This window comes from Pseudorca crassidens, chromosome 3, assembly GCF_039906515.1.
Source record: "Pseudorca crassidens isolate mPseCra1 chromosome 3, mPseCra1.hap1, whole genome shotgun sequence".
In the NCBI taxonomy this organism is placed as follows: domain Eukaryota; kingdom Metazoa; phylum Chordata; class Mammalia; order Artiodactyla; family Delphinidae; genus Pseudorca; species Pseudorca crassidens.
Window position 1 is genome coordinate 165,059,447 of NC_090298.1, and position 22,313 is coordinate 165,081,759.

Sequence of the window (22,313 nt, forward strand, 5' to 3'; positions counted from 1 at the left end):
ACATAGTTTTGGAAGTTTTAGCCACAGCAATCAGAGAAGAAAAAGAAATAAAAGGAATCCAAATCGGAAAAGAAGAAGTAAAACTGTCACTGTTTGCAGTTGACATGATACAATACATAGAGAATCCTAAAGATACTACCAGAAAACTACTAGAGCTAATCAATGAATTTGGTAGAGTAGCAAGATACAAAATTAATGCACAGAAATCTCTTGCATTCCTATACACTAATGATGAAAAATCTGAAAGAGAAATTAGGGAAACACTCTCATTTACCATCGCAACAAAAAGAATAAAATACCTAGGAATAAACCTACCTAAGGAGACATAAGAGCTGTATGCAGAAAACTATAAGACACTGATGAAAAAAATTAGAGATGATACAAACAGATGGAGAGATATACCATGTTCTTGGATTGGAAGAATCAACATTGTGAAAATGACTACAGATTCAGTGCAATCCTTATCAAACTACCAATGGCATTTTTCACAGAACTAGAACAAAAAAATTCACAATTTGTGTGGAGACACAAAAGACCCCGAATAGCCAAGGCAATCTTGAGAAAGAAAAACGGAGCTGGAGGAATCAGGCTCCCTGACTTCAGACTATACTACAAAGCTACAGTAATCAAGACAGTATGGTACTGGCACAAAAACAGAAATATAGATCAATGGAACAGGATAGAAAGCCCAGAGATAAGCTCATGCACATATGGTCACCTTATCTTTGATAAAGGTGGCAAGAGTATACAATGGAGAAAAGACAACCTCTTCAATAAGTGGTGCTGGGAAAACTGGACAGCTATATGTAAAAGAATGAAATTAGAACACTCCCTAACACCATACACAAAAATAAACTCAAAATGGATTAAAGACCTAAATGTAACGCCAGACACTATAAAACTCTTAGAGGAAAACATAGGCAGAACACTCTATGACATAAATCACAGCAAGACACTTTGTGACCCACCTCCTAGAGTAATGGAAATAAAAATAAAAATAAGCAAATGGGACCTAATGAAACTTAAAAGCTTCTGTACAGCAAAGGAAACCATAAAAAAGACGAAAAGGCAACCCTCAGAATGGGAGAAAATATTTGCAAACAAAGCAACTAACAAAGGATTAATCTCCAAAATATACAAGCAGCTCATGCAGCTCAATATCAGAAAAACAAACAACCCAATCCAAAAATGGGCAGAAGACCTAAACAGACATTTCTCCAAAGAAGAGAAATACAGATTGCCAACACACACATGAAAAGATGCTCAACATCACTAACCACTAGAGAAATGCAAATCAAAACTACAATGAGGTATGACCCCACACCAGTCAGAATGGCCATCATCAAAAAATCTACAAACAATAAATACTGGAAAGGATGTGGAGAAAAGGGAACCCTCCTGCACCGTTGGTGGGTATGTAAATTGATACAGCCACTATGGAGAACAGTATGGAGGGTCCTTAAAAAACTACAAATAGAACTACCATATGACCCAGCAATCCCACTACTGGGCATATGCCCTGAGAAAACCATAATTCAAAAAAAGACATGTACCAAATTGTTCATTGCAGCACTATTTACAATAGCCAGGACATGGAAGGAAACAAAGTGTCCATTGACAGATGAATGGATAAAGAAGATGTGGCACATATATACAATGGAATATTACTGAGCCATAAAAAGAAACGAAATTGAGGTATTTGTAGTGAGGTGGATGGACCTAGAGTCTGTCATACAGAGTGACGTAAGTCAGAAAGAGAAAAACTACTACCATATGCTAACACATATATATGGAATTAATTTTAAAAAATGGTTCTAAAGAGCCCAGGGGCCGGACAGAAACGAAGACGCAGATGTAGAGAATGGACTTGAGGACACGGGGAGGGGGGAAGGGTAAGCTGGGATGAAGTGAGAGAGTGGCATGGACATATATACACTACCAAACGTAGAATAGCTAGTGGGAAGCAGCCGCATAGCACAGGGAGATCAGCTCAGTGCTTTGCGACCACCTAGAGGGGTGGGATAGGGAGGGTGGGTGGGAGATGCAAGAGGGAGGGGATATGTGGATATACGTATGCATATAGCTGATTCACTTTGTTATACAGCAGAAACTAACACAAAATTGTAAAGCAATTATACTCCAATAATGATGTTAAAAATAAATGAATGGACCCTGGGGCTTCCCTGGTGGCACAGTGGATAAGAATCCGCCGGCCAATGCAGGGAACGCAGGTTCAATCCCTGGTCAGGGAAGATCCCATATGCCGCGGAGCAACTAAGCCCATGAGCCACAACTACTGAGCCTGCGTGCTGCAACTACTGAAGCCCACATGCCTAGAGCCAGTGCTGCGCAACAAGAGAAGCCACCACAATGAGAAAGCCCGCACACCACAACGAAGAGTAGCCCTGCTCGCCGCAACTGGAGAAAGCCCGTGCGCAGCAACGAAGACCCAACACAGCAAAAAAAAAAAAAAAGCCATATGGAGACATAAAGAGCCCAATAAAGGTAAATACATGGGCAATTATAAAAGCTATTGTTATTGTAATAATATTGTAAATAATGGTTTGTAACTCCACTATTTGCTTTCTATGTGATTTAAGAGTTTGATACACTTTTTAAAAATAAATCAATTACTAGTCTAAAAGCCAGTTTATATATAATTTAAGAAACTAATGTACTTTAAAAATTATTTGTTGATGTTTTTGGTCACACTATGTATGCAGATACGATTTTGTGACAGCAACAACTGAAAAAAGTGGGATGGAGCTGTAAAGGAGCAGTTTGGTGTGTTATTGACATTAAGCTGGTATAAATCCAAATTAGAGTGTTATAACTTTAGGATGTTGAATGCAATCCCATGGCAACCACAAAGAAAATAGCTGTAGAATATACACAAAAGGAAACGGGAGAGGCATTTAAATGTTTCACTTAAAAAAAAAAAAAACTAAACAGAAGAAAACTGTAATGCAGGAAATGAGGGACAAAAAAGCTATACAGGGGCTTCCCTGGTGGCGCAGTGGTTGAGAGTCCGCCTGCTGATGCAGGGGACACGGGTTCGTGCCCCGGTCCGGGAAGATCCCACAAACCGCGGAGGGGCTGGGCCCGTGAGCTGTGTCCACTGAGCCTGCGCGTCTGGAGCCTGTGCTCCACAACGGGAGAGCCACAACAGTGAGAGGCCCGCGTACCAAAAAAAAAAAAAAAAAAAAAGTTCCAGCTTCAGGAATTCCCTGGCGGTCCAGTGGTTAGGACTCCACGCTTCCACTGCAGGGGGCACAGGTTCCACCCCTGGTCGAGGAACTAAGATCCCTCATGCCTTGAGACACCGATAAATAAATAAATAAATAATAAAAGTTCCAGCTTCACTCAAGTTTTCATGGGAACACTTACATGGCTTTAAATGCATAATCGTCCCTCAATACGATTCAGTGTGTAATAAGTTATCATGAATTAATTAAAAACTTATTTGTAGGCATAAGATTCCTTATTCTGAGCCCTTAATAATACATTCTGAAAAAATCGATCTGTGTTTCTGGAACAGGCACTATCTTCCCTAAAGAGCCATAACTGAGAACACAGGGTGAAGACAAGGCACGCATCACCTGCCCTGAATCCACGGGGGAACCCTGCACACACCCGGGAAGGCAGCTCTGTCTGCAGCCAGCAACAGCAGTTTAACGTAATCAATAGATAGAGGAACGGGGGGTGTCCCTCGGACCAAAGATTCCAAGCCATCACCCCTTCTGCTGGGCCCCTGATTTCTCATCCAACCAGATGCAAGCAGCCTTGGGCAAGGGGTTGCTGGCACTGCAGTCATGGGAAATCAGGCTCGGGGCTGCTTTTCCTCCCCTCTCCCCCGCCCCCCAACAGCTAAGTTCATCTCTACAGAGGGCAGATCCAGCTGACTCTTCAGTTAACTTCTTTGGGGGAGAGATTCTGGACAAGCCCCCATAAATGCTCAACAAAGTACCACCCCTTCCCCGCCCCCTGTCATGCATCTAGTCATGAAACCTTGGTTTTAAATCCGAAGGAAGCAAGTCCAACTTAATTTTTCCCACAAGTGGTTTCCAGATCAACCCTAGTTCAAGGAAAAGACCCGATCAACCCTAGCACAGGGAACAGTGGGGTTAGGACAGGGGGGAAATTGCTGGTGCCGTCCTGGTGAGAGAGAAGGGGGGATCTGGCGCCCTCTGGTGGTCACCACGCGCCACAACTCGTCCTGCTGTGCCGCTCCGTGGTGTCTGCCGTAACCTGCCCAGTCAGCTCTGAGGATGTCTTTCAATAGGTGAGCGGATACACACACGATGGTACATCCAGACAATGGCATATATTCAATGATAAAAATAAACGAGCCATGGTGGAGGGATGGATTGGGAGTTTGGGATAAGCAGATGCAAACTATTATGTAAAGAATGGATAAACAACAAGGTCCTACTGTGTAGCACAGGGAACTATATTCAATATCCTGTGATAAACCATAATGAAAAAGAATATGAAAAAGAATGTATTAGAATATATATTTGTAACTGAATCACTTTGCTGTACACCAGAAACTAACACAACATTGTAAATCAACTATACTTCAAAAAATATATATATATATATATCTGTTTGTAGGTTCATCAATTGTAACAAATGTTCCTGACTAAAGCAAAATGTTAATAATAGGGGAAACTACTGGGTGGGGGAACGGGGGCTGGCAGGGAGTCTGTGGAGACTTTCATTACTGTATGCTTAGTTTTTCTGTAAACCTAAAACTGAAGCCTATTTATTTAAAACAGCTTTATTGAGGTACAGTTGACATACAGTAAACTGTGTATACTTAAGGTGCACAGTTTGATTCATTGTGACGTGTATATATACCCATGAAGCATCTGTGACCCACACTCCCCTCTCCCTCCAGACAACCACTGATGTGCTCTCTGTCACTAAAACCGGCTGCGTTTTCTAGACTTTTAAATAGCTGGGAATCATCCACTATGTACCGTTTTCTTCCGGCTTCTTTCACTCCACCATGTTACTCAGGTGGCAGCTTGGATCAGGAGTTGGTTTCTTTTCACTGCCACGTGGTATGCCACTGCGGGGACATCCTCCCCCGCGTTCACGCATTCCCTGCGAGGGCCACTCAGGTGGTGTCTGCCTGCCCTGGTCTGCTTGGACTCTCAGCTCCCTGGGCGCTCAGGGAGAGAGTGGTGCATAGGCTCAGTAGCTGTGACGCACGGGCTCCGAAGCACGTGGTCCCCAGCACCACAGCCTGGAACTTTCTCAAGCAGCACACTGGTGCGGTCACGTGGGTCTCAGGAGCCACTGTCCCTCCAAGACATGTCCAGTGTCTTGAAAACCTTCTTTCATACATCTTGCCCAAGTTGGGAGTTGTGTCAGATGGGAGAGGAAATCTGGTCCCTGTCACTCCCCTGGCTGGAGCAGAAGCTTCATCCCTCAGCTCTGGACCCTTCTCCTCCCCTTCCACCTTCCATCCTGTCCACTGTATCTCTGTGTCCCCAGCCCCCTCCCTTGTTACCAAAGCATCCTCTAGTCTACTGCCAGCTCTTTAATATTTATTTAACTTGAATTATAGAATTACATATTTAATGTAAAATACTTAGGAGATATTGGTAAGCAACAAGGAAAAAAATCCTAATTCATTCTCCTACCACAGGCAAAGGACCGCTGTTAGCTGACATTTTGGTTCCCATCCCCCCAGATGTGCTGTCCTTTCTGTGATGGTGTCTGACTGCCTTGATACTCTGCAGGGCAAGTGTTAGATCATCCTGGTGTCCCCAAGATCTAACATACAGTCTGGCCTGACCCGGCACAGGTGGATGGTGACTGACTCAATCCCCTGCTCTCCTTTTCACACGCTTTATTTTGTTTTTTAAATAAATTTACTTTTTGGCTGCGTTGGGTCTTCATTGCTGTGCGCGAGCTTTCTCTAGTTGTGGTGAGCGGGGGCTACTCTTCGTTGCGGTGTGTGGGCTTCTCATTGTGGTGGCTTCTCTTGTTGCAGAGTATGGCCTCTAGGTACGTGTGCTTCAGTAGTTGCGGTGCATAGGCTCAGTAGCTGTGACACATGGGCTTAGCTGCTCCGAAGCATGTGGGATCTTCCCAGACCAGGCCGTGTCCCCTGTATTGGCAGGCGGATTCTTTTTTTTTTTTTTGGCCCCGCTGCGTGGCACGTGGGGATCTTAGTTCCCTGACCAGGGATCAAACCTGTGCCCCCCGCAGTGGAGGCGTGGAGTCTCAACCAATGGACTGCCAGGGAAGTCCCGGCAGGCGGATCCTTAATCACTGCGCCACCAGGGAAGTCCCTCACACACTTTAAATACAAGGGAGAGGGACTTCCCTGGCGGTCCAGTGGTTAAGACCCTAGGCTTCCACTGTAGGGAGTGCAGGTTCAATCCATGGTCGGGGAACTAAGATCGCATAAGCCGCATGGGGCCAAAATACATACATGCAAGGGAGAATCATGTCATTGCCTCCCTTCTGTGACTTGTAGAATTCAATCAGTAGAGTATCTTGGAGAATTTAGTGAGAGAGAAACCCAAGGCATCCTTAGCTGAACAGCAGAGAGGAGTGTTGGATTTTTCACTTAGGATGAGCCTGGGTCGTAGGGCAGGGGGATTAAAAGGTCAGTATGTGTTTAAATTACACCAGTGTTTGCAGCAAGATGGGTGGAACTAGAGATTATCATACTAAGTGAAGTGAGTCAGAAAGAGAAAGACAAATACCATATGATATCACTTATATGTGGAATCTAAAATATGACACAAATGAACCTATCTACGAAACAGAAACAGACTCACAGACATAGAGAACAGACTTGTGGTTGCCAAGGGGGAGGGGGAGGGGGAGGGATGGATTGGGAGTTTGGGATTAGCAGATGCAAACTATTATAGAATGGATAAACAACAAGGTCCTACTGTATAGCACGGGAAACTATATTCAATACCTTGTGATAAACCATAATGGACATATATATAAACTGAATCATTTTGCTGTACAGCATAAATTAACACAACATTGTAAATCAACTACACTTCAATTAAAAATTTAAAAAAATTACAACAATTGGGTCCTTTGTGGAGACGTGGATGGATCTAGAGACTGTCATACAGAGTGAAGTAAGTCAGAAAGAGAAAAACAAATATCGTACACTAACGCATATATGTGGAACCTAGAAAAATGGTACAGATGAATGGGTTTGCAGGGCAGAAATAGAGACATAGATGTAGAGAACAAACATATGGACACCAAGGGGGGAAAGCGGCGGGGGGTGGGGAGGGATGAACTGGGAGATTGGGTTGACATGTATACACTAATATGTATAAAATGGATAACTAATAAGAACCTGCTGTATAAAAAAATAAATAAAATAAAATTCAAAAAAAAAAAAGATTACACCAGTGTTTAACGCAGTGTGGAAAGATTTCCCTAAATTGCTGCATGATGCTTCAGGACCTGAGGGGTAGAAAAACCCAGTACAGTTACCGCTTGGTATCCAGGGGGATTGGTTCCAAGACAACCCCCCCTGCCCATGACCTGGGGATACCAGAATCCATAGATGCTCAGGACTCTGATATAAAATGGCACAGTGTTTGCATATAACCTACACACATCCTGCCATAAACTTTATTTTTTTATTTTTATTATAAATTTATTTATTTTTATTTATTTTTGGCTGCATTGGACCTTTTTTGCTGAGTGCAGGCTTTCTCTAGTTGCGGCGAGCGGGGGCTACTCTTTGTTGCGGTGCGTGGGCTTCTCATTGCGGTGGCTTCTTTTGTTGCGGAGCACGGGCTCTAGGCGTGCGGGCTTCAGTAGTTGTGGCGCGCAGGCTTCAGCAGTTGTGGCTCACGGGCTCTAGACTGCAGGCTGAGTAGTTGTGGTGCATGGGTTTAGGTGCTCCGCGGCATGTGGGATCTTCCCGGACAAGGGCTTGAACCCGTGTCCCCTGCATTGGCAGGAGGATTCTTAACCACTGTGCCACCAGGGAAGCCCTCTCCCATATACTTTACTTTTTTTTTTTTTTGCGGTACACGGGCCTCTCGCTGTTGTGGCCTCTCCCGTTGCGGAGCACAGGCTTCGGACGCGCAGGCTCAGCAGCCATGGCTCACAGGCCTAGCCGCTCCGTGGCATGTGGGATCCTCCCAGACCGGGGCACGAACCCGTGTCCCCTGCATCGTTAGGCGAACTCTCAACCACTGCGCCACCAGGGAAGCCCTCCCATATACTTTAAATCATCTCTAGATTACTTACAACAGCTAATACAGTAGAAGTGCTATGTAAATAGTTGTAAATGCAATGTAAATGATATGTAAATAGTTATAAATTCAAGTTTTGCTTTTTGGAACTTTCTGGAATTTTTTTTCTCCTGAGTATTTTCCATCCATGGTTGGTTGCAAGGCAGGAGATAGATGGGTCCCAGGCTGGGCTGATGGAGTTTGTCCCCTGTGGACAGACACTCCAAAATAGCAGGAGGGAGGAGAAGCTAAGCCCTGCCCAGATAAGAGACCACATATTTCTCATTCTCGAGGTCAAGAATACCTTCCTGACTACACACGCACAGAAACGTTCCTTGAAGGTCAAAAAGGGAGGGAGTGCCACCGATATAGTAGGTGATGTCAACCTACCCATAGGCCACTTAGCCAGAATCCATCTGGCCTAAGATGTGCGCCCACGCATGAGAGGACCCTGAGATAAACCAAATTTGGACTCAGAACCAGGCAAAGCAAGATGACTGGCCAAAGGAGACCCAGAAGAAATGCCCCATATGAGTGATACAAACTACCACTAGGGCGCGACTTTTGCTCTGAGCCCGCCCATGTGTCTATCCACACATACCCTTTTTCCTCCTAATAAACACTTTACTTGCTTCACTACTTTCCGTCTCTATGTGGAAATTCATTTCTACACAGCTGATGGGCCAGGGCCTTGCCACCGGCCACTGGTCTAGTGGCTAGGATTCAGCGCTGTCACTGCTGTGGCCTGACTTCAATCTCTGGCCTGGAACCGAAATCCTGCTTCAAGCCTCTGCAGGCTGAGGCCACCCGAGATCAGTTGGATCCCAGCACGTGGAACCCGTGGATAGCCAAGGCTGACTCTAGTGCCAAGCCCCTCATCCTGCCACCCCTGTGGCTCTCTAGTTCTGGCCAGAATCTTCGCTCTCACCCCTCCTGAGTCTTAAACACCTTGTAGGTGAAGCCTTCCCGAGGGGAGAGGGCTGTTACCACTTTGCCTTCAGACAAGAAGTCCTTGAAATTTGGCAATAATGCATCAAATGTCTTAAAAGAATGCAGAGCCATAGGACATAAATCCCTCAAGTCATGTGTCATTTACAACCCCATCTATCTTTTTTCCCTGTTTAATTTTGGTTTTTTTTTTTCTGGCTGTGCCATGCGGCTTGTGGGATCTTAGTTCCCCCATCAGGGATAGAACCCGGGCCCTTGGCAGTGAGAGCATGGAGTCCGAACCACTGGGCCGCCAGGGAATTCCCTCCCTGTTTTAAATTTCTGAGCTTCTTAAGCCTACACGCTTTCACTGGCTTCAGGCTAAATAAAGGAATTTCATGTTTTGGCCTTAAAATACCATCTCCAAACTGCTAGTAACAGAACTCCTAGCAAGATAAGGAGACAATTGTCTCTCTCACTATCCCTTTTTTTCACAGCTGTAGAAAAGCAGGCTGCCTGGGAAATATGAATTTGCAAATGTATCTTACAAAGGGAGGCCTGTAAGACACCCACACCACAAAGATTACTTCTATGTCCCATGAAAGTATCTTTAATCACTTAACAAAAAAATTTAATTCAGACTATTTATCTTTTTAAGTTGTTGTCCTGGTCATATTAAAACCATCAGGTAGCTTCAGAAGTGTTTAAATACTCCTGAGTTTTCTTTGCTAAACCTTAAGATGATTCTCGATGTTTCCCTTTTCCCGTTTGGAATTGAAAGCAAACAGAACTGAAGACTCTGCTAGATTTTTTTGTTTAAATCAATTTCCAAAGTCACCCCATTTAAACTAGCAATTCTAGGTGGACGGGGGGTGGGGGGGGGGCTGCGGGAAGCAAAGATACATGTACAAGAATATTCATTATAGCTTTCTCTAGAAAGAATTAGCCGATAACAGATTAAGTAAATTGTAATGTAAAACTCACTTTGTAATACAGGTATTTAATAGATCATCAAGACGGCATCTCAATTGTAAATCAACTATACTTCAATAAAATAAATTTTCTTTTAAAAAGACGGTATCAGGAATTCCCTGGTGGTCCAGTGCTTAGGACTCTGCACTTTCACTGCTGAGGGGGTGGGTTTGATCCCCAGTTGGGGGACCTGCATGCCGCACAGTGCGGCCAAAAAAAAAAAAAAAAAAAAAAAAAAGACAGCATCTCAAAACTGTGGAGAAAGGACAGAGGGTTCAATAAATGGTGTTGGCATACGTGAAATAACAGAAAATATATTGGTCTCTGGCTCTGGATCCTGGCTCTGGCTCCTGAACCTGTTGTCATTTCCTGGGTGACAGGAGTCCCTTTTGTTCTAATGAGGCGACTCTGGGTGAGGCCCTGGATAGTTTCAGGATGGGGGCTGGGCGCCAGTAGGATCAAGCCATGGTGAGAAGCTTGGAACTTCAGCCCCACCCCCATCCTCTGGGAAGGGGAGAGAGGCTGGAGATTGAGCTAATGATCCATCTTGCCTACGTGATGAAGCGCCATAAAAATCCCAAAGGTTTGGAGTTCAGGGAGCTTCTGGGTTGGTGAGTTGTCCACGTGCCAGGAGGGTGGTGCACCCCAACTTCATGGGGACAGAAGCTCCTGTGCTCGGGACCCTTCCGGACCTCACCCTATGTATGTCTTCATCTGGCTGTTCATCTGTATCCCTTATTATATAATAAACTCGTAGGCATGAGTAAGTGTTTCCCTGAGTTCTGTGAACTGTTCTAGCAAATTATCAAACTTGAGGAGAGGTCGTGGAAACCCCTTCTTCTTCTTTTTTTTTTTTTTGCGGTACGTGGACCTCTCACTGTTGTGGCCTCTCCCGTTGCGGAGCACAGGCTCCGGACGCGCAGGCTCAGCGGCCATGGCTCACGGGCCTAGCCGCTCCGCGGCATGTGGGATCTTGCCAGACCGGGGCACGAACCTGTGTCCCCTGCATCGGCAGGTGGACTCCCAACCACTGCGCCACCAGGGAAGCCCGAAACCCCTTCTTTAACCACTGAGTCAGAAGTACCAGGGGCAGCCTGGGACTTGCAGTTGGCATCTGAAGTGGGGACAACCTCGTGGGACTGAGCCCTGAACCTGTGGGATCTGGGATGTGAATATTTTTTCCTAGTAAGTTTTTGACTTTGGCCACAAAGAAGTTTATTTTATGGAGTCGATTATCAGAGTTTCATCTTCTGGCTTTAGAGCCATATTTAGGAAGGCTTTTCCTAAGAAAAGCTTAGAAAGGGATAATCCCATGGTTTCCTCAAATAACTGTATGATTTCCTTTTTTCCTCTAAGTAGCTTGTGTGTGTGTAATAAAATACACATAACATAAAACTTAACATCTTCACCATTTTTAAGCTGCCAGTTCAGTGGCATTAAGTACATGCACATTGTTGTGCAACCATCACCACCATTCATCCTCAGGTCCCTTTTCACCTTGCAAAAGGGCAACTCTGTCCCCATTAAACACTAACTCCTCATCCCCCTCACCCCTCCCCTGGAAACCTCTAATCTACATTCTGTCTCTATGACTCTGATTACGCTAGGGACCTCATATAAATGCAATCATACCGTATTTTTCCTTTTGTGACCAGTTTCTTTCACTCAGCATATCTTCAGGTTTCATCCATGGTGCAGCAGGTATCAGAATGTCCTTCCTTTTTAAGGCTGAATAGTATTCCATTGTATGGATGGACCACGTACATCTGAGGATGGACACGACGGTTGTTTTTACCTTTTGGCTATTGTGAATGGTGCTGCAATGGACATGGTTGGATGAGTATCTGTTGGATTCCCTGCTATCAGTTCTTTTGGATACACACCTAGGAGTGGAATTGCTGGCTCATACAGTAATTCTACACTTAGCTTTCTGAGGAATCACCAAAAACAGCATCTGCATCATTTTACATTCCCACCAACAGTGCATTTTGTTGGGTTGCATTTTCTCCACACCCTTGTCAACACTTGTTATTTTCAAGTTTTTTTTAAAATTGTAGCCACCCAAACAAGTGTGAATGCACACATCTTTTAACCCAGCAATTCTACTTTGGGGAATTTAAACTCTTCCAAACTTGCTTTTGTTAGTTCATGACATAACCTGGCCATCCTTCCATGTCGTGCATATAATTCTCGCCCTCCTGTTGATGACTGTGCTATTTCCTAAGAAGGATGGGCCTGGGGTTAACTACTGTTTCCTCCTGGACATTTACACTGATTTCAATTTTTAGACACTGCCACACTGCAACAAATATACACTTTATGGGACTACTCCAAGAAATACAGTCCTTAAAACCTACTTCCAAAAACCCAGCTTTCACTCCTTAATTTGCTAAGCACCCCTGAAAGACTGGAGTCTGTGGGCTGTTTGCTTTCAGACCGTGCTTACAAGAGAGCTCCCGTACAGTCGGTACGTCTCTGCAAACTCTTCCACCAAGTAATAGAGCTTTGGTGCCTGGGCCCAAATTTCTGCTGAACATTTTGGAAAAGGGAGTAGAGGTAGTTTCACGCTCATCTTTAATTCCAAACTGTGATTTCCCAGAGACCCTATGCCTGGGCAGTACTGAGCAGGCAGCAGGTGACCTCATCCGGTGAAAAATGAAAGACCAGCCAGCTACTCGGCTGCTGTTCCCTTGACCCACTCCCAGTTTCATCCGATGTTCCACATTTCACTATGCAAAATTTAAGAGATGCAAAACTATGAAGACTCACACAACAGACATCCACATACCCAGCCCCCCAAGCTTTTCCAAGAGAGCTCAAGTCTCCAGCCCGCCCCTCCCCAAAGGCCAGAGACAGTGGCTGTCTATCATGAATCACACCAGTAATTTAGTATGCCCTGACTCCCTGTATATCACCACAGAGAATTGGGTTTTGCTGGCTTTTAGATTTGTTTTTTTTTTTTTGCTCTTATTTAAAAATTGAAGTATAGTTGATTTACAATGTTTCAGGTATACATCAAAGTGATTCGGTTATATGTATATATCAATATCTTATTTTCCGGGGAGTGACTGTAGCCGGTACGGTGTCTTTGGTTTCCACGCCATTGATCCTTGTCAGCAGGGAGGCACCCGTTGACACATATATGGGTTTGCTGAGCCCTCTCTGTCTTTCTACACGTGTTTTTGTCGATATCCTGTAATTTTCTGAAGTCAACCATGTCCTATGCAAACAGGGAGTTTTATTTCTCCTTCCCTCCAGGGAGGAGGCTTAGACGCCCAGAGGTGGGACAGGATGGACGGGGTCCATGGCCCGTGGGGTCTCCAGGCCAGGGTGGCTGCTGTGCTGGGGCCAGGGTTCAAGGGCGGGAGCAGGGGGCAGGAGAGGGCCGGCTGAGCAGGGTCCGGGCCCTGGGGGTGCCACCCCTCGTCCCTGCCCCTGGGGAGTGAGGGCCTGGGCTGTCACTGCCTGTCCCATCCCTGTGGGTCGGGGGCTGCACAGAGGGAGGGCCGTGGGCGCAGAACCGGCTGAGGCCACAGTCATTTCCAATTCTGTCCTGTTTCCTGTCCTATGGGGCCCCACCTGACACCCTGACTGTGGGGCAGAAGCTGACAGCGAGTGGTGAGTTCACGTCCCCGGTCCCCAGCCACCTCGACCGCTGGGACTGGTCAGGGGCGCCTGGCACGGAGGGTCCACCCAGTCCTGTTGGCTTGGGCTCCGGCCCTTCCTGTCATGAGGACGGAAGGCAGGGGTGACGGATGGGAAAGTCTGCTGATTCCTGCCCTTCTGGGCAGTCCTGGAGCCCGTGCCCCCGCCCCTCAGTCTGTACCCCCAGCCACTCCTAGACGGAGTTGGGGGACAAATCTGGGGAGCACCCATCTGCTCCAGCTCCTCTGGGTGCAGAGGAGGAGTGGGATGCCCCCCACCCCACCCCAGGCACGCACAGGCCTCCTTGGGAGCCAGAGCTGGAGGGGGACACCGGCGCCAGGTGACGTGGTGGAACCAGGCCGACAGCACAGGGAGGCTGGTGTGGTGCCCACGCAGGGCCTTATTCACGTTGCTGTGCTTTAGTGGGGTCTTAGTTCTGAGAAGTTACAGACCCCCGAGGGCCCTCCTTGCAGGAACTTGACCACGTGCCCAGCCTGCCGACCCCTCCCCACGACCGGGTGTGGGGGGGAGTCAGAGACCACACGGGGTGCCGTGCCCTGAGGACGTGCACGACCTGAGTCGGTGACATGGAGGAGCCCCAAGAAGATGTCGTGCCAGCTGTTTCGGGACTTAGAGGAGCTGATTCGAAAGTTCACATGCAGAGTAACTAAGCGAGAACTGCTGGGAAAACCCTGTAAAAGCATGAAAGAGGGACTAGGCACGCCAGCTACAAGACATAGATAAAGGTTACACTAATGCTACTGTAATTACCAAAAGCCTTTCTAAGTCAGACAAAATCCTAGATTCCACTTTAAAAACTGGCTGATTCAACCACATGAAAATCAAGTATCTGCATGGGGGAAAATCCCTAATCAAACTCAAAGAAACTATGAAACTGGGGGAAAACATTTACAGTTCTAATACCCTTAATGGATGAGGACTTTCTACAAATCAATTTCTTACAAGGCAAAAATATGAGAAATGATAAGGGAGAGTTCACAAAAAAAAGGAAGGAATGATAAAATATGCTTGATCACCTCGCTCCTAAGAGATTGCACATTGGCACCAAATCAACGTCACCATGTCCGTCTCACCTCAGCAGTGAGGTCACAACCATGAGGGAAGGTCGAGGAATCTCAGGGGGTTCTGGCTGGGGGTCATCAGGTACCACGAACACACTGTTAAAGCTAAGAGCGCGGAGGTGACAGACAGCATCCTCTACAGGTGGGAAGAGCATGAGCTTGGAGCCCTCCGTTGGCCCTTGTGCATTTGCCAGATCAGAAAAACACGAGTGCCCATCAGTAAGGAACTTCAATAAAATCATGATGGGAAGCAGTGACAAGTACAACCGTATCTAAATGTAAAACTGTCATTCTGCAAAAGGCACAGTTAAGAGAATGAAAAAGCTACAGAGTGGGAGAAAAGATTTGCTAATCGTATACCTAATGAAAGCCTCGTGCAGAATAAGAAGCAAAGCGCTGGCGAGGACGTGGAGCAACAGGAACTCCCGTCCAGCACCGGCGGGGATGCATACGGCGCAGCCACCGTGGGAGACAGCTTGCGGGTTTCTTACAAAACCGCACACACCCTCACCATGTGCTCAGCAATCATGCTCCTTCAGATTTACCCAAAGGACTAGAAAACATACACCCACATAAAACCTGCATGCAATCTTCACCGCTCTGCTCATGATCGTTAACAACTGGAAGCAACCAAGATGATCTTCAAAGAGGGAATGGAAAACCCGTGGGATTCCATGAAACGGACTACGACTCAGGGACACAAGGGAACCAGCTATTGAGTCACTCAAAGCACGGGTGAGTCTTAGACTTGTTTTGCTCAGTGAAAGAATCCAGACCCATGTATGACTCCATTCACAGGACGTTCTGGAAAAGGCGCAACCCCGGGAGGATGAGGAGCAGTGGCTGCCGGGGCTGCGAGGCTGGGGGCTGACGCTGGAGGGCGGATGCAGCGGCCCCACCCTGTGTGAAAACCCACAGGCCGTGCATCCCAGAGACTGAGCTGTTACGTGTGCAAACTGAAAAAATAAAGGAAATCAAAGCTCATCACACGGTACACCTGGAATCTATGCGTTTCCTTACATGTACACTTTACCCATGAAAAATGTTTCACACTGAGGTGTCCTGAAGAGTTCACTGCTTTTTTTCCTTATTTCTTAAGCACACCTGTTTTGTCATGAGGGTTTGTCAGACAATATGAAACCAAGAGCATCAGCATGAAACAAGCACCCCTGTGTGCCCTTCCCCAGGCAGCAAGCCCTGTTCCACGTGCTGGCAGCCTACTCCGTGTATGACACCGTGAGTATCCCCGCGCCCAGGCCCTGCCCCTTCCAGGGGGTTCTACGCGATGGTAAGGATGCAGGCGCACAGGGTCACAGAGATGATGTAGGGGGCTCCCCAATCTTAGACTGAGCAGAAAGGCTGGGGTGCAGACTCCACGTTTCAGGACAGAAACAGCACCTAATTCCTGGGTTGATGAGACCCGCGCTTGATGGGGCTGCCAGGTGCTCGCCGCAGCGGAAAGATTTTTTAACAATTAGCTCGAGGCCTAACAAGCATTGCTGTTGTCATGAAACTTGAGTTTTGATCCTGAAGATGCCACATTATTAATCGAAATCTTAGCAGGGATGAACGTTTCCAGTAACCCAGACTCCTGTGGGGCACCAAGGCAGGTAGCCCCCACCCCATCTGCTCTTTCCAGAACATTCCCTCAAGGAACATCAGCTCCACGTCTGGCCTGCCGGTCCACAGCCCAGGACAGCCCTCAGGATTGGCTGTTGCCACGGCGATGAAATTCCCTCCCAAACCTCCCAGTGAACCATGAGGCCACAGGCAAGTGGCCCGCGGACATCAGCTTTCAGCCAGAAGGCTGGGTCCCTTCCCCTGCAGCGCCTGGCCGGACCACCCCCAGGGCCGTACGACAGGCCTGGCCCTGCAACCCCACTGAGGCCCCCTGCCACTGGCTCTGCCCAGCCTGCTGAAGACAGCGCAGCCAGGCCCAGGACGCTCCTCCTGCCCTGTGGCACCTGCAGCCAGCGCCCCTCCCGGGGCAGTGACCAGCAGGCCACAGCGGAGCCAGGGCAGCGCCCCAAGAGCTGCCCCAAGGCCGCGCACGTGCCTACAACCCCCTGACGTCTGTGTCCCCAGAGAAGTTGGACACACAGGGGCCTCCAGAAGACAAGGTGACTGTGAGCACAGTGACCCCGAGGCTCCGGGAAGCCAGCGACACGCCCTGCTGCTTCACGCTGGCCTTCCCGCGGGACGGTGCCCCCCTTGCACGGCACAAGGTCCTGACCCTGAAGGGCTTGGCCTGGCCTGCATTTGGGCCCCGGGAGGGCAGGCGCGCCATGAGCACCCCGCCAGCCAGAATGGTGCCTAAAGGGGCCACCCGGGCCAGTCCAGAATTCTGGCCCAACGCCAGGCGGGCCCTCTCGGAGCCGCACATGACCAGCTGGGGCCTAGACATGCCCCACAAGGACACTTCGGTGACCTGAGGTGGCTCTGGGAGCAACAGGCCACCTCCACCGAGGGGGTGGCAGGGGCAGGTGGGCCGACCGCACCCCCATACACATAAGGAGGCAGGGCTGGCCCGATACCAGAGCCCACGCAGCCATCTGGGCCCCACAAGGCAGAGCAGAGGGCACTCTGGGCGGGCTGGACCCAACAGGCTGCACCCTTGCCTTTGCCAAAGTCAGTTACTGCCTTTCAGGGTCCCCAAAACTCAGGAGATACGACCCCAGCCGGAGTCCAAATGAGCTCCCCGCCCCCAGAGCCCTTCCCTATGAAAGCCTCCCTCCCAGAGGAAGGGACACCCTTTGTCTTAGTTTCCCCCTTTGCTGGTTGAAGGTGAATAAAGTTTCATGCGTTACGTGCTAGACTGGCCCATTCTTGCAGCACCCAGGGGGTCTCTGCAGGACGCACCCGGGGCCCCCAGAGACAGAGGGGCCACCAGCAGGACCAAGCTGAGGTTCCCACATGCCTCCTCGGGGGCCACACGCACAACGGCCTCCCAGACTCAGCTCAACACCAGGGTCAAGCTCATCAGATTCTCTACAGTGACTCAGCATGTGCCCAGTGGGCCAGTATGGGGCTGAGAAGAGTGATAGCTGGGGGGCCAGTGGCATCAGTTCACGACAGTCTGCGCAAGGGGTCCCGGCAGACCCATGGTCCCTCCGTCACCTACCTGGGCGGGCCGGAGCTTCCTTCCCTGCATCCTCCCTGCGGGTGCCTCTTCCATGCCTGTCGCCTGTGCCTCAGTTGGGAGAGCAGGCCCTGCAGCTCAGGCAGCCCAGGCCACCCCTGTGGGGCGGGCGGGCCCAGCTTGCTCGCCTTGTGCTGCCGGTTCTTGTGCTCCAGCTTGTAGATGGCATCCTCCACGCCCTGGCAAGAGGGGGCCAGCTCGTTGTGGGGACCACTGCCTTGGCCTCAAGTGGAACCCCAGCCCCTTCCTCACCCCGCCCCGCAAACGGGGAGCTGGGCCCTGCCCGTCTTGATCCCCAGGGCCACCCTGTTGGGAGGCTTGTCCTCAGCAACTCCCCCACGGCCTCCTGGGGGGTTGGGCCGATTGGGACCTCCTTGCTGCTCTGGGGGTACAGGGGTTGGGGCCCCAGGGTCACCGCTCCAGCCTGGTCAGGGCAGCTCTCTCTAGGGACCTCCACATCCCCCGGGAGCTGTGTCGGCCCAGACCCAGACGCTGGCCTTCCTCGCTGTCCTGATGTCCAGGGAGACTTACAGCGTGAGGGGCTGCTGGGCAACAGGGGTCCCAGAGGGTCCCAGAGGGTCCTGGAGCTACAGCCAGAGCCAGAGCGGCTGCTCTGCATCGAGGGAGCTGCCCCTGGGCGGGGCGGGGGGTAGCTCCGGCTCACCTGGCCCTTCTTGGCCGAAGTCTCCATGTAGGGGATGCCATAGCTGCGGGCCAGGTCCTGGGCCTGCCAACACTCCACGGTACACGTGGCCAGGTCACACTTGTTCCTCAACAGCACCCTGGGCATGTCGTCCGAGTCCTTCAACCACTCAATCTGCTCCCTGCAAGGGGGAAGGTGTGAGTTGGCCGGTGGGCTGTGGGCTCGGCTGCACCCGGGACACGCAGAGAGCGGACGGGAGGCCCCCGAGGGTTGCCGGGCAGCTCACCTGTACTGGTGGATGTCCTCGAAGGATCTGGCCCTTGAAGGACTTGGCGTCGTTGACGGCAAACAGAGGAAGCCCTCCCGGGTGCACGTGTACTGGGCCCGCATAGCGCTGTACTCCTCCCGGCCCACCGTGTCCAGCATGCCCAGCAGGCACATCTCCCCATCGATGACCACTTGCTTCCGGTGGGAGTCCTGGGGAGGACACTGCTTAGAGACAGCCGGCCCTCCAGGGCTGGGACCCTCCCTCGCTCCTCTCATGGCCCCCAGGACCAATGACAAGGAGACCCCTCCTGCAGTGTGGGTGGGAGACAAGCCCGTGTCAGGAGCTGGGCTGTGGACGGGAGCCGGGCCGGCTCACCTCTATGGTGGGAAAGTACTCATCCACAGAGTGGTTCTGGACGCGCTGGATGGTCAGGGCACTCTTCCCCACGCCTCTGGCACCCACCACCGTGAGCTCATACTCCGTCATCAGTCCTCAAGGGACCACAGCACAAGGCACTGCAGTGGTCTCCTGTCCCGCCCGCCAAGGAAGCCTCACGCACCACGGCCAGACCACGCAGGGCACACCCACTGAGTTCCCTGCGCCAGCATGCCCAGGCCTGGCCTGCCCTCTGTGCCCAGACAGGTAACAGGGGCCCCAGCCAGAAGGGTGGCCCAGACGCTCATCTGTGGCACCTCCAGCCCAGAGGTGGGGGGGGGGTGGTCCTACCTCCAGCTACACTTAATGACTGTGTGAGAGATGCAGGGAGCCGGCCCCCCCAAACACAGGGCAGACAGCCGAGAGCATCTCCCAAGCAAGCACCTGAATTAGAAGCTGCTGGGTAGGCAAAAAGCCTGAACTGGAGGTGCCGCGGGCTGAGGATACCAGTGTCCCCACGAGAACAGGCCTTGCCACAGTGGAGGGCACAGCAGTGTGCCGGGACTGGCAAGTGGCAGCCGACGAGCAGCTGCAGCCACCCCCCACCTGGCATGCTGGTGCATCTGACAAGTATTCACTGAGCGCCTACTGCACGCCAGGTGCTGCTCCAGGCAGAGGGCGACAGGCAGACAGAAAGAATCCCTGCCCTGGCAGGATGGGGCTCTGCTCCAAGGAAAAGATCTACATAAAGGGGAAATAAAGGGAAACCCACGAGGCCCCAGTGCCAGAAGAAGTTTGGAAAACATAAGGCAGGTGACGAGGTGGGCAGGCGGGGGCCAGAGCTCCAGGAAGCAGAAGGTGATCACAGGAAAAGACTCAAAGGAGGTGTGGCAACAGGGGACAGGTAAGAAAGGAAAAGGGCCTGGGGCCAACGCTCCTAGCTGGGGTGTCCCCATTCTGTGATACTTAAAGAAGGGGGTCCCTTGCAGGGTCAGTGGGCAGTGATTTTCTAAACTCCAGGCTCGCCTGGTGTGTGTCATGGCCATGCGGTGCCCAAGCTCTTCGCAGGGGTCCATGGGGCTCTGGCGGGTGGGAGGCCTGCCTTGCCCCATGGTCACGGGCGGGCCTCCTCTCGGGGGCACCCAGCACACTTGTGGGGTCCCGGAAGACAGGGCCAGGGACACACAGCCAGAGGGGCTGGCCTGGGTGAGGCAGAGCAGAGCACCTCTGCCCGTGTCTCACCTGCGCCCCCGCGTGCCTGGCGAGGACAGTAGGCACCTCGCCCGGCCCGGCTCCTGCAGCCCCTGAGGACATCTAGAGGCCAACTCCTGGACTGGCCTGGAAAGCTGAAGTGATTCAAGCTACTTAAGTATGAAAAGAAAAAGAGAGAACTGGAAAACGTTCCTGTTATAGCCAAGCATCCTTTTGTTCTGAGAGAGAAGCGAACCCAGGCTCCCGGCTCTGTGGGCCTCCGTTTACTGAGCACTTCCCGGGGCGGCCCTGCGGGGCTGCAGGTGAAGCTGGGGAGCTGTGCTCCCTTCCCAGGGGCAGGCAGGAAGGGTGTGGAGTCAGAGCTGCAATCCTCCCCACTCAGCCCCACTGCACACCGCGAGGGCCTGCTAGGTACCAAGTGCATTCTGGTGGTCTCTGATTTTGCTAACACCCCGAGCAGATTGTGCTCCCGTTTACAGAAAAAGAATCTGAGGTGTGGAGAGGGCACTTGACCTATCCCAGGTCAGTCTCAAAGTTCTTAGTAGAACTTGGGAGTTACCTAACACCTGTGATACCTCAGGCTGTGAAGCCCAGTGAAAAAAGGCTTATTTCAGTCTAATGCTCCTTGCTAACTCTGGCAGTGCTGAACATGACATGGCACGCCGCTCTGCTCTCCCCAACTCCTAGACCAAGGAGGCTCTGAATTAGCGTCAGCTCACAAGCAACAGGTGAGAGGGAGGCCCCCGATTTTGTGAAAACGCAGGGAGAGAACAGTGCAAATAATTTATTTCCGTCACTCCGCGTTTGAGGCTCACTCGCACCAACTGCACAATCCCGGGCCAACAGTCTGCCGGGGCTCAGAGCCCGATCGGGACCCAGGCTGGTCTGGGTTTCATCTCGCGACTTCCGACGGCACCAGCGGGTCGGCCTGGCTCAGGGCGAGCTGGTCCTTCTTCTCCTTCTGCAAGACCTGCTCCTCCCACAGCGCCTGGTCCACCTGATCGTCGGTGAGCACCACGGGCTTGAACTTCTCGTCGAAGAGCCGCTCGTTGGCCTCCGAGTGCAGCTGGTGGGGCCCGACGACGCGCAGATGTGCCGGCAGGTGCAGAAACTCGTCGTCGTTGATGTCGCAGTCGCGCATCCGGGTCCCCAGCACCCACCAGCGGCCCACGAAGCCCACATCCAGGATCCGGTCCGGGAAGTCGACCCAGCGGGGCTGCAGGTAGCGGCAGCGGGCCTGGTAGAGGCTGGCCTGGGCGTCGAAGGGCGCCTCGTACACCAGCGAGCAGAGACCCAGGCTCACGTGGCGCAGGCAGCCGCGACCCCGCAGCCAGAGCAGCCGTTGCACGAACGCCTCCGAGTCGCGGTTGCGCGTGGCGGGCGCCAGCAACAAGAGGGTCCCCGACGCGTCGAGCAGCGCCTCCTCAAAGGCCGCCTCGCTCGGCGCGAGGGCGCAGCAGGCCGCCGCACCACCCAGCAGCCCCACGTACACGGCCGCCCGCACGGGTCGGGCCCTCGCCGCCGCCGCCGCATCCCCGCAGGCCTCAGCGTAGTCCCGGAGCAGCGCGCGGGCCCAGGCGCCTGAGGGGAGAGAAGCGCGGTGAGGGCGGTGCGGCCGCTGCGGCCGCCCACCCCGCCGCCTCCCGCCGCTACTCACCCAACCGTGCCCACACGCCGGGCTTTGCGGCCGCAGTGTCACCAGTCTCTGCACGGCTTCGGGGCCAAAATCTCTTCCGAACGGCCGCCGCCATTGTCTTCCGGCTTTGCGTCCGTACACCGAAGAGAAACGCCAGGTAGGCGAAGCAGAAGGCCC

The 22,313-nt window shown here is 51.1% G+C and overlaps 2 protein-coding genes across 6 annotated transcripts in view; both read right to left on the reverse strand.

Annotated features, from left to right (window-relative positions):
- Nucleotides 1–21,194, reverse strand: part of LOC137222458 (GTPase HRas-like) — a 58,793-nt gene extending 37,599 nt beyond the window's left edge. For 3 of the 5 annotated variants that reach the window (XM_067733750.1, XM_067733748.1, XM_067733752.1), the window contains exons 1-4: nt 20,531–21,131; nt 18,932–19,122; nt 18,667–18,826; nt 17,985–18,181 (exon numbers count right to left, since the gene is read on the reverse strand). In XM_067733750.1, coding sequence (XP_067589851.1) covers nt 17,985–18,181; nt 18,667–18,826; nt 18,932–19,122; nt 20,531–20,602 — 620 coding nt within the window. In that variant the 5' untranslated portion in view covers nt 20,603–21,131. Of the gene's footprint in view, nt 1–2,039; nt 11,903–17,984; nt 18,182–18,666; nt 18,827–18,931; nt 19,123–20,530 lie in introns of those variants that run through there. The other 2 variants (XM_067733751.1, XM_067733747.1) reach the window with 2 other exon arrangements.
- A 75-nt stretch (nt 21,195–21,269) lies between these two features.
- On the reverse strand, nt 21,270–22,312 carry TIMM29 (translocase of inner mitochondrial membrane 29). The gene is made up of 2 exons (XM_067733746.1): nt 22,158–22,312; nt 21,270–22,081 (listed from the first exon to the last, which is right to left on the reverse strand). Exons 1-2 carry the CDS (start codon nt 22,249–22,251, stop codon nt 21,393–21,395), a joined length of 783 nt encoding a protein of 260 aa, XP_067589847.1. The 5' UTR covers nt 22,252–22,312; the 3' UTR covers nt 21,270–21,392.
- Nucleotide 22,313: the final 1 nt, after the last annotated feature.

Excerpts from the sequence above, each read along its gene's own strand:
- TIMM29 (XM_067733746.1), bottom strand. The coding sequence starts at position 22,251 with ATGGCGGCGGCCGTTCGGAAGAGATTTTGGCCCCGAAGCCGTGCAGAG. Across the intron at positions 22,082-22,157 it reads CGGCGTGTGGGCACGGTTGG|GCGCCTGGGCCCGCGCGCTG; the intron begins GTGAGTAGCGGC and ends CTCTCCCCTCAG.